This window comes from Solea solea, chromosome 20, assembly GCF_958295425.1.
Source record: "Solea solea chromosome 20, fSolSol10.1, whole genome shotgun sequence".
Lineage (NCBI taxonomy): Eukaryota > Metazoa > Chordata > Actinopteri > Pleuronectiformes > Soleidae > Solea > Solea solea.
In genome coordinates this window covers 13,029,397-13,039,914 of record NC_081153.1, presented here as the reverse complement: position 1 = coordinate 13,039,914, position 10,518 = coordinate 13,029,397, and the positions used below count along the sequence as shown (strand labels likewise).

The following is a 10,518-nucleotide window of genomic DNA, read 5'->3' as shown; positions in this document are numbered from 1 at the left end:
TTGCAGGGGGGGGGGGGGGGGGGTGTACCTCTACAGGGTCCCACACCTTGGTTGGCATCAAATTCAAGGACTTTTCAAAGACTTTCCTGGACCAATTTCCTCCAATTCATGGGAGGGCAACTTGTAATAGCGTCAGCTATTTAGCCCATGGCATCCACTTTTATTGATTTGCAGCACGCTCTGCATCTGGACCAAAGCTTGTCCGTGGGATCTTGAGACGGAGATCTTGGAATTTGCACATATTTTTCTCTCTCTTGCTTAACACTATTCGCTCATTGTTCTGCATGGAATTTCAACAACACCGGTAGTAGTTCTTATTCGACGTTTGTTCTGCGTAGGCCTAGTCTACAACATTGATACATTCAAGTGTAAGAGTTCAATGACAGACATTTGAAACAGCATTTTCGTCAAATATATGATCTTTCCATTTTAATTTAAGGGGCTCATGGCCTGTATTACTATCGGGCATTTCACAGGCAGTGAAACCATGGATGTATTATAAGTACTTGGAGTCCTGTGTCACATGACTGGCCACACTCTCAGTCCCCGTTAGAGTCATTTAAACTTGTTTTTAAGCGCCCAGCATCCCAGAACAGTCCTCATGTTTTCGGGTGCGATTTTCCCACTGGGTCAGTGATGACAACCATACCCCAGGCAGTCAAACCTGTGACAGAAAAATAGAAGAAAAATTAAAAGAATCCCCACCTCATTCACCCACACTTTCTAGATACGGAATTCATTTTATCGATAAAATGCTGAAAATAATTAATGAGATCCACTCAAAACGAATGATTCATACCCTGCACGATCTTGTAGGAAAAATATTATGAACTTATTTGACCTACTAAACTGAAAACCAAATACCAGAAATACCCAGTTCCAACCAAAACAAAAGGAATCCACTACAAAATAATGAACGAGATCTACCCTTCCAGGTAAATTAATGTATTTTTTTTGTAAACATCTCTTTGTTTCATACTCCATGCTCTAGAAACACTTTATGGAGTGGTTAAATAGAAAATACTGGTTGTTAATGCTATAAACAATAATGATATTATTTTGGTGTAATAATGGAGAACATGAAGAAACTGGACCTGATAATCAAGGTTTTGCTTATTTTAGCCAAAACTTTCATCAACAAAACAACATTTATAAACACTCAAAGTCCCTAAAATTAATGAAACGTGCCAAAGACCTTTATGTATTACTAAATAATGACCACACAAACGGAGTACTTTTTCTTTTATCATGTTTTTATCCCCAATTGTTTGTTTTAGTGTTGGTTATATTCTTTGTTGATCTCAAAATGTTCAAATGCCTTACAGTGTTGTAAATGAGAAGTATAAATAAAAATTATAATTTGAGCAAAAAAAAAAAAAACAACAAACTAAAAATTCTACTGTCCGCAGTGAAGTTAGTTTCAGGTTGGTAAAGTACTGCGTCATAGACTCACTTGCAGCAAATGTGATCTGGGCCACTGTACCCATAGAGGTCGGTCCGCCTCGTTTCATCACTCTCCGCGCCGCCATGAACACATAAGCTCCGGCCAGGATCAAACCACCACCCGAGAGGATCCGACAGCCCCAGCAGTTCTTAAACATCTTGTTGGGTTGAGACGCGGGGGCTTCTGCGCCCCCTGCTGGCGTATCTGTTGCTGTTGACATTGTACAGCAGAGCGGGTGCTAATGCTAACACTAACAACGCTCTTTGTAAACAAAAAAAATCAAGAAGGCGCGAAAAGAGCAGCAGAACAACACGGACAAATGTTGTCGTTTTACACCAAATCTTTTACTTATTCGTGAAATTGTCCTGAAATGTTCTAACGAGCTATTCACGAGCAGGGCAATTTCACCAAGTTATAATACATGAAAGTGTTTCCGAGGCATGAGCAAGTAGTTCCTGTTATGGCTTTTCAAAATAAGAGTTTTGTTTTAGTTCCAAGCATGGATTTGGAATTTTATTTTCTCTTTTTTTTCATTTTAATCCCTTTTTCACTGTATATTTTCTTCCTCGCCAGGTTTTTTTTATTACGCATGTAATTTACTTATTTTATTATTATTATTATTATTATTTTAAAATAGTACCTTGTTTATACGGAAGTGCATTGTTTTTCTGAGTAATTATTTTTTTTAACTGATTTTTTTTGTTTAGAGCGCATTTGAACGCTTTCATTCCTTTATTGAGAGTTCGATTTATAACAACATGGTTACAGGATCAGTTGGACAGATATGGCACGCTCCATGGATACAAGATGATGCATTTAAAATTAAAAATTCGCCATTTTTCCAAAATGAATGCAATGCGCTTCCGTACCTGATACCTTTTTTTTTTTTACTTACCTGGACTTTGTATCTTATATCGTCTCTCAACATCCAGTAAGAAGTTATGTCTTTGTTAGCTGTGTTGTTTGCTTTGTGTTTGTCGGTCACGTCGGTCGCTGGTCAAACAAAACCCGCCTCTGGTTCCTCGTATGTCGCAGCTGTTTATGAGCACCGTGTGTTCCTGAACCCGGAGCCCAGTGTCCCTGTGTCCCGAGCAGAGGCTCTGCAACATATGCAGAAAAACCTCGATGTCTACGAGGAACAAGCTGCCCGGGCCGCACAACAGGTGCACGCACGCACGCGCACACGCACGCACACACACACACATATTTTAAATGTCTGCTAAATGAAAATAATTTCACCTAAATGTTACACACTGGACCGCTCACAGTTGAATAATTCATAAGAACTGGTAAATATCAGCTGACACAAAAACATTTTAAAATACTAAGAAAAGTCACATAGTAGTTGCAACTATATTCTCTATTTTCATTTGTGAGGAGGAGTGTGTGTGATAAGGACCCAGATCTTCTGTCTCATCTCTATTCTCTGCTTCCATCTTCCCTCGGTCAGGGCGCCCAGATCCTGGTGTTTCCAGAGGACGGTCTTCATGGTTTTAACTTCAGCAGGTCATCCATTTCTGGCTACCTAGAAACCATTCCTGACCCCCAGCAGGAGAAGTGGAATCCATGCACAGAGCCAGGCAGATACAACAACACAGAGGTGCAAGAATCTTTCTTTTATGTCTGATTTTGACCCCTTGACATTTTACACTGTTGTAACAAGGACTGTTTTGAGATGGAGACGCCACTTTTTTTTTAAAATAGAAAACAATTATTAATATTATTTCTTTCCTTTATCTGAAAATGGGCTCTGTCAAGCAGTACTATTAGCACCTTTACACTATACAGTTGTAGCTTGACTCGGCTCAACACTACTCATTTTTGTTCCTGCTCTGGCGAGGTTCCAAGCGAGCTCAGCCGATACTAAAATGTGACGTCGACAGACTGTCGGCCACTGATTGGTCAGAGAGTGTCGTCACTTGTAGAATCATGAGCGTGACGTTTGACACAAGAATCAAACTGCACAATGCCGAACTGCAGATCAGTTAAAAAGGGCCTGAAAACATGAGTTAATATCCAACATTTAGCCAGGACATTCTAAAATCTCAATATTGCACAGAGGAGTCTGGTGTATTTTAGTTCAGCGAGTGTGTCAGACGGAGTCACGCAGTACCGAAGTACCGAACTAATCTTTTTAACGAACTGATTCTAATGATTCAGTACATCGAAAACAACTGCTTTACAAGTCACTAGTTTGTGTTGCGTATAAAACAGCGTCATTGTGGTTCTGTGCAGCCGTTGAGGATGTGCTATAGTAATGGAAAGCGACGTGCCTGATACCAAACCAAGTAGATTGGAGTCAAGTCGGGCTATAACCTTATAATGGAGTGTGCCATATCAGACCTGACTGAGGGAGCATTAGAGTGTATACAGCACCAGTGCGGGCTGTCAAACCTCTCAAAGACTTTTTTTTTAGCAGTAGCATTCATTTGACGACACATATTTGTCTTTTTTAGTTGTCTCGCTGTCTTAAGCATGTGTTTGCTTTCATTGTTTCATAGGTTCTCCAGAGGTTGAGTTGTATGGCGCGACAGTACAACCTCTACCTGGTGGCCAACATGGCTGACCTGCAGCCTTGCCCCCTGCAGAGCAGCCCTTCCTCCTCCTGTCCTCCTGATGGACACTGGCAGTTCAACAGCAATGTGGCTTTCAGGTGCAGTGTAACCTGAAAATATTGTACAAATACACATCTATCCCACCCAGAATGAAGTGTTCACAGTGCGTTCTCTGTACAGCTCTGATGGTCAGCTGGTGGCACGCTACCACAAACACAACCTGTACTTTGAGAAGTCCTTTGATGCACCACCACAGCCAGAGATCATAACGTTTGACACTCCTTTTGCTGGGAGGTTTGGTCTCTTCATCTGCTTTGACATCCTTTTTCGTGAACCCACAGTTTCCCTGGTGGAGATGGTAGGGGGAAAACAAATACACACACAAACATTCTCCCACAGCACTTTACTGCATTTGGGTCTCTGTAACCTCATTGCACCGCTTTTAGGGTGTGCGGCATCTGATCTTCCCCACAGCCTGGATGAACCAGCTTCCCCTGCTGGACGCCATCCAGTTCCAGAGGGCGTTCAGCCTGGGTGCTAATGTCACTCTGTTAGCAGCCAACATTCGCAACGATCAACTAATTATGACAGGAAGTGGTATCTACACCCCTTTTTCTGCCACCTTCCACCACGCACAGAGGGGGGACCCCGAAGAGGGGAGGCTGCTGGTCGCCACAGTGCCAGTTTTACAAGAGGGTGGAGTTGAAGTGACATCATCTTCGTCCACCGACTCCGGCTACTGTTTCAAAGACGGCTGTTTTACTCCTTTGCATCGGGAAACCACCTCTGCGGTCTCTTCTGCCACCTTCATCTCCTCCATGATGTATGATCCATTCACATTCGTCCTGCTGAACAAGACAGAGGACGAGCTTGACGTGTGTGACGGCGCCTTCTGCTGTCACCTGCAGTACCGCCAGTATCCACAGGGCGACTGTAAAGAGCTATTCGCGCTGGGGGCATTCGCTGGAACGCACACTGTGAACGGACGCTACGCCCTGCAGGTATGAAGAATCAGGGTCAAGTGTATGAAAATTAATATTTTATACATTCAGTACGACTCCTCCACTCACCTTTCCCTTTCACAACGTTTTAACAGCTCACGCTTTTTTTTTAAGTGCGTCAGCGAACTACGGTGGCCTTTACATTCTTTTTTGTAGTAACTTAAAACTTAAAGCATTTGTAAGCTTGGTCTGCTGTACCGACATAGGGGTGCAAGAATATAAGGCTTATTTTAAGGCTACAAAACCAAACAACCTATTTTAAAGTGATTTTACACAAACATACAAATTGGCGGTATATGCAATTTCTGTAATGAAGCTCTACTAAGTGCTACTCTCTTGACCTGTTAACCCCATTGCTGAGACATGTTAGTCATGTTAATCTCATTTCTGTCAACAGGTGTGTGCATTGGTCCGCTGCGCAGGGTTGGATGAAAGTTCCTGTGGACAGGAAGTGGAAGTGGCAGACACTAAAATGGACTTCCTGTTGGAGGGGAGGTTTGGTACCAGATATGTGTACCCGTCAATTTTGTCCAGTAATATGATCCTGGAGCAGCCAGAGCATCTGGGAAAGACCATGGATGACAAAGTGACCATGATGCACTCAAACATGACCGGTGGCCTGGTCACTGCCTGTCTGTATGGAAGAATGTACCACCTTGACAATCAGTAATCTTGAGAACTGAATGGAAATTGCCACAGTCTGATCTTCATTTCTCCACTGTGATAATTTGATTATTACTGTTTTTAAAGAGGTCAGTTTTCCCTGGAAACCTGAAAAAAATAGGACAGATTTCAATGAAATTGTCTGGGAAACCAGATTCAGGATCATTTTTAAAACAATAATAAACATTGCCAGATAGGGGAGTGTATTGATTACTCAGCTAGAACACATCGGTGCCATAAATCAATAACAAATTGTTACCTCATCATTATAAACATTGCACAAAGTAGTATTCACCACCTGCCTTGAAGTTGCTTGTTCCAAAAAAAGGCAATATTTATTAATTTCTCTGTCTCACACACAAACACACACAATCTCTCTTCCACACGTATGTACAGTGTCAGCCATCTCCGTTACAGTACAGTCAATAAGTAGTTTTACAGCATAGCAGGTTCAAAGTTCCTTGGGTTGTTCATCTGCACAGTTGTCAGTCAGGTGACTCCCAAACTGATCATACAGTACATGGGCAAAGATTGGGCCACCATTGCAGAAAAGAAAGGACGACATTCACATCTTCTCCCTCGAAAAGTGGTTAGAGGGAGTACAAAAGTACAGTTTGGAAAACAGTTCATCAATCACCTGGTCCCACAAGAAATGCCCTGTTTTTATTTGTTTTCAGACGATCATGACTTAAAATCTGTCCACTGAGATGTTCTCTCGTAAACCCTCTTTTAGTCGTGGTTGAAAAGGAAAAGACTTGAAACCACTCCCGAAAGTGTTAACATTTAAAAACTAAAATTACCCAAATTTGAAATTTTAAAAAGACACTGGCCATGTAGTGGTTCTGTTGAAAGAAATGTAGAGTTTTAAATTTTAGTACATAATTTTCAAACTTGAGGAAAACAAACATCTGATTTACAAAAAAATATTATTAATAAATAATTAAAATTTTATTTTAAAACAATCTGCCTTATTTTGGGCCTAGATATTTATCTCTTTTCAGTGAACTGTTAAGGTTCCTCAATGACTAGCTCTCCTGCCAGAACTGTGGGACTCAGTTCTCAGTACGTCTCTGAATCTGAGTCATTCATTTCGTCGTCTGCAGAGACTGTGGACAGCGGGCGCTCCGGTCTGCAGTAGGAGGTGTGGCCAGGGCGCAGAGGGGGTGGGGTATCAAAGGCAACACCTTTGGACATGTGGTTGGAGGCGGGGTGATGGTTAATGACCGTGTGAGTGAGAGACAGTGCAGGTAAAGCTGCAATGGTGACCATGGGGGAGGTGGGCATCATGGAGTTGAGGATGAGGGCCAGACAGTCGGCAACATCACGGTTGGGAGTGCAGGCCAATGCTGGAGTGTAGCCTAAAAATAAAAGATGGGAGGGAGAAAAAAGTTAAGTCACTGTGGAAGTACATACAGTATGCGGATAGTGAGTGAGTGTGCCAACACTGTAATATGACAGCTGACCATTCTCATCCACAGCCAACACGCTGGCTCCTTTCCCCAGCAGTTCTTGGACCACCACGGTCAATCCCTTCTTGGCCGCTACATGCAGGGGCCTGCATGAGTGTAGAGAGTGACACACTGTTAAAATTAATAAACTGTGGCGCCGTGTTCAAATTAACAACCAAAATCAACCCAAAAAGTCATACTCCAGTATGTCGTCCCAAATCACCCAAAAAAGGCATAGTATAGTATGTCGTCCCAAATCACCTACAAATGGCATTGGGATAGTATGTCGTCCAAAATCACCTAAAAAAAAGTCATAGTATGTTGTCCCAAATCACCCACAAAAGTCATACAATAGTATGTCATCCAAAATCACCTAAAAAAAGACTAAGTATAGTATGTCGTCCCAAATCACCCAAAAAAGGCATAGTATAGTATGTCGTCCAAAATCACCTAAAAAAAGTCATAGTATAGTACGTCGTCCAAAATCACTCATAAAAGTCATAGTATAGTATGTTGTCCAAAATCAGTCAAAAAAGTCATAGTATAGTATGTGGTCCAAAATCACCCAAAAAAGTCATAGTATAGTATGTCGTCCAAAATCACCCAAAAAAGTCATAGTATAGTATGTCGTCCAAAATCACCCAAAAAAGTCATAGCATAGTATAAAGTCCAAAATCACCCAAAAAAGTCATAGTATAGTATGTCGTCCGAAATCACGGAAAAAGGTCATAGTATAGTATGTCGTCCAAAATCAGTCAAAAAAGTCATAGTATAGTATGTCGTCCGAAATCACGAAAAAAAGTCATAGTATGTCGTCCCGAATCACCCAAAAAATGTCATAGTATATAGTATGTCGTCCGAAATCACGAAAAAAAGTCATAGTATAGTATGTCGTCCAAATAAAGGTCATAGTATAGTATGTCGTCCGAAATCACGAAAAAAAGTCATAGTATAGTATGTCGTCCAAAATCAGTCAAAAAAGTCATAGTATAGTATGTGGTCCAAAATAACCCAAAAAAGTCATAGTATAGTATAAAATCCAAAATCACCCAAAAAAGTCATAGTATAGTATGTCGTCCAAAATCACCCAAAAAAGTCATAGTATAGTACGTCGTCCAAAATCACTCATAAAAGTCATAGTATAGTATGTCGTCCAAAATCACCCAAAAAAGTCATAGTATAGTATAAAGTCCAAAATCAGTCAAAAAAGTCATAGTATAGTATGTCGTCCGAAATCACGGAAAAAGGTCATGGTATAGTATGTCGTCCAAAATCAGTCAAAAAAGTCATAGTATAGTATGTCGTCCGAAATCACGAAAAAAAGTCATAGTATGTCGTCCGAAATCACGAAAAAAAGTCATAGTATAGTATGTCGTCCAAAAAAAGGTCATTGTATAGTATGTCGTCCGAAATCGCGAAAAAAAGTCATAGTATAGTATGTGGTCCAAAATCAGTCAAAAAAGTCATAGTATAGTATGTGGTCCAAAATCACCCAAAAAAGTCATAGTATAGTATGTCGTCCAAAATCACCCAAAAAAGTCATAGTATAGTACGTCGTCCAAAATCACTCATAAAAGTCATAGTATAGTATGTCGTCCAAAATCACCCAAAAAAGTCATAGTATAGTATAAAGTCCAAAATCAGTCAAAAAAGTCATAGTATAGTATGTCGTCCGAAATCACGGAAAAAGGTCATGGTATAGTATGTCGTCCAAAATCAGTCAAAAAAGTCATAGTATAGTATGTCGTCCTAAATCACGAAAAAAAGTCATAGTATGTCGTCCGAAATCACGAAAAAAAGTCATAGTATAGTATGTCGTCCAAAAAAAGGTCATAGTATAGTATGTCGTCCGAAATCGCGAAAAAAAGTCATAGTATAGTATGTGGTCCAAAATCAGTCAAAAAAGTCATAGTATAGTATGTGGTCCAAAATCACCCAAAAAAGTCATAGTATAGTATAAAGTCCAAAATCACCCAAAAAAGTCATAGTATAGTATGTCGTCCAAAATCACCCAAAAAAGTCATAGTATAGTATAAAGTCCAAAATCACCCAAAAAAGTCATAGTATAGTATGTCGTCCAAAATCACCCAAAAAAGTCATAGTATAGTATGTCGTCCAAAATCACCCATAAAAGTCATAGTATAGTATAAAGTCAAAATTTACTCAAAATAGTCATAGTATAGTATGTCATCCAAAATAAGTCAAAAAAAGTCATAGTATAGTATGTCGTCCGAAATCACGAAAAAAAGTCATAGTATGTCGTCCCGAATCACCCAAAAATGTCATAGTATAGTATGTCGTCCAAAATTACCCAAAAAAGTCATATTATAGTATGTCGTCCAAAATCAGTCAAAAAAGTCATAGTATAGTATGTCGTCCAAAATAAGTCAAAAAAAGGCATAGTATAGTATGTCGTCCAAAATCAGTCAAAAAAGTCATACTATAGTATGTGGTCCAAAATCACCCAAAAAAGTCATAGTATATAGTATGTCGTCCGAAATCATGAAAAAAAGTCATAGTATAGTATGTCGTCCAAAATCAGTCAAAAAAGTCATAGTATAGTATGTCGTTCAAAATAAGTCAGAAAAAGTCATAGTATATAGTATGTCGTCCAAAATCAGTCAAAAAAGTCATACTATAGTATGTGGTCCAAAATCACCCAAAAAAGTCATAGTATAGTATGTCGTCCAAAATCACCCAAAAAAGTCATACTATAGTATGTGGTCCAAAATCACCCAAAAAAGTCATAGTATAGTATGTCGTCCAAAATCACCCAAAAAAGTCATAGTATAGTATAAAGTCCAAAATCAGTCAAAAAAGTCATAGTATGTCGTCCCGAATCACCCAAAAATGTCATACAATAGTATGTCATCCAAAATCACCTAAAAAAAAGTTATAGTATAGTATGTGGTCCAAAATCACCCAAAAAAGTCATAGTATAGTATAAAGTCCAAAATCACCCAAAAAAGGCATGGTATATAGTATGTCGTCCAAAATCACCCAAAAAAGTCATAGTATAGTATAAAGTCCAAAATCACCCAAAAAAGTCATAGTATAGTATGTCGTCCAAAATCACCCAAAAAAGTCATAGTATAGTATGTCGTCCGAAATCACGAAAAAAAGTCATAGTATGTCGTCCCGAATCACCCAAAAATGTCATAGTATAGTATGTCGTCCAAAATTACCCAAAAAAGTCATAGTATAGTATGTCGTCCAAAATCAGTCAAAAAAGTCATAGTATAGTATGTCGTCCAAAATAAGTCAAAAAAAGGCATAGTATAGTATGTCGTCCAAAATCAGTCAAAAAAGTCATACTATAGTATGTGGTCCAAAATCACTCAAAAAAGTCCTAGTATAGTATGTCGTCCGAAATCATGAAAAAAAGTCATAGTATAGTATGTCGTCCA

The 10,518-nt window shown here is 39.5% G+C and overlaps 3 protein-coding genes across 4 annotated transcripts in view; 1 reads left to right on the top strand and 2 right to left on the bottom strand.

Moving 5' to 3' along the window:
* Positions 1–22: 22 nt before the first annotated feature.
* Positions 23–1,892, bottom strand: dmac1 (distal membrane arm assembly component 1). The gene is made up of 2 exons (XM_058618308.1): positions 1,454–1,892; positions 23–664 (listed from the first exon to the last, which is right to left on the bottom strand). The coding sequence occupies exons 1-2, from the start codon at positions 1,662–1,664 to the stop codon at positions 600–602; spliced, it is 276 nt and encodes a 91-aa protein (XP_058474291.1). The 5' UTR covers positions 1,665–1,892; the 3' UTR covers positions 23–599.
* A 190-nt stretch (positions 1,893–2,082) lies between these two features.
* Positions 2,083–5,950, top strand: btd (biotinidase). Its single transcript, XM_058618307.1, has 6 exons — positions 2,083–2,607; positions 2,895–3,044; positions 3,946–4,097; positions 4,180–4,357; positions 4,446–5,000; positions 5,398–5,950. The coding sequence occupies exons 1-6, from the start codon at positions 2,386–2,388 to the stop codon at positions 5,668–5,670; spliced, it is 1,530 nt and encodes a 509-aa protein (XP_058474290.1). The 5' UTR covers positions 2,083–2,385; the 3' UTR covers positions 5,671–5,950.
* Positions 5,951–5,966: 16 nt separating this feature from the next.
* Positions 5,967–10,518, bottom strand: part of LOC131446915 (serine/threonine-protein phosphatase 6 regulatory ankyrin repeat subunit A) — a 36,219-nt gene continuing 31,667 nt past the window's right edge. For both annotated transcript variants that reach the window (XM_058618303.1, XM_058618302.1), the window contains exons 28-29: positions 7,127–7,218; positions 5,967–7,021 (exon numbers count right to left, since the gene is read on the bottom strand). In XM_058618303.1, coding sequence (XP_058474286.1) covers positions 6,723–7,021; positions 7,127–7,218 — 391 coding nt within the window. In that variant the 3' untranslated portion in view covers positions 5,967–6,722. The remainder of the gene's footprint in view (positions 7,022–7,126; positions 7,219–10,518) is intronic.

Bases quoted from the DNA above. Each gene is read 5' to 3' on its own strand.
- dmac1 (XM_058618308.1), bottom strand. From the start codon at position 1,664: ATGTCAACAGCAACAGATACGCCAGCAGGGGGCGCAGAAGCCCCCGCG. The intron at 665-1,453 runs GTGAGTCTATGA...TTTCTGTCACAG, and splicing joins CCAGATCACATTTGCTGCAA to GTTTGACTGCCTGGGGTATG.
- btd (XM_058618307.1), top strand. From the start codon at position 2,386: ATGTCTTTGTTAGCTGTGTTGTTTGCTTTGTGTTTGTCGGTCACGTCG. The intron at 4,098-4,179 runs GTGCAGTGTAAC...TTCTCTGTACAG, and splicing joins AACAGCAATGTGGCTTTCAG to CTCTGATGGTCAGCTGGTGG. The intron at 4,358-4,445 runs GTAGGGGGAAAA...CACCGCTTTTAG, and splicing joins CAGTTTCCCTGGTGGAGATG to GGTGTGCGGCATCTGATCTT.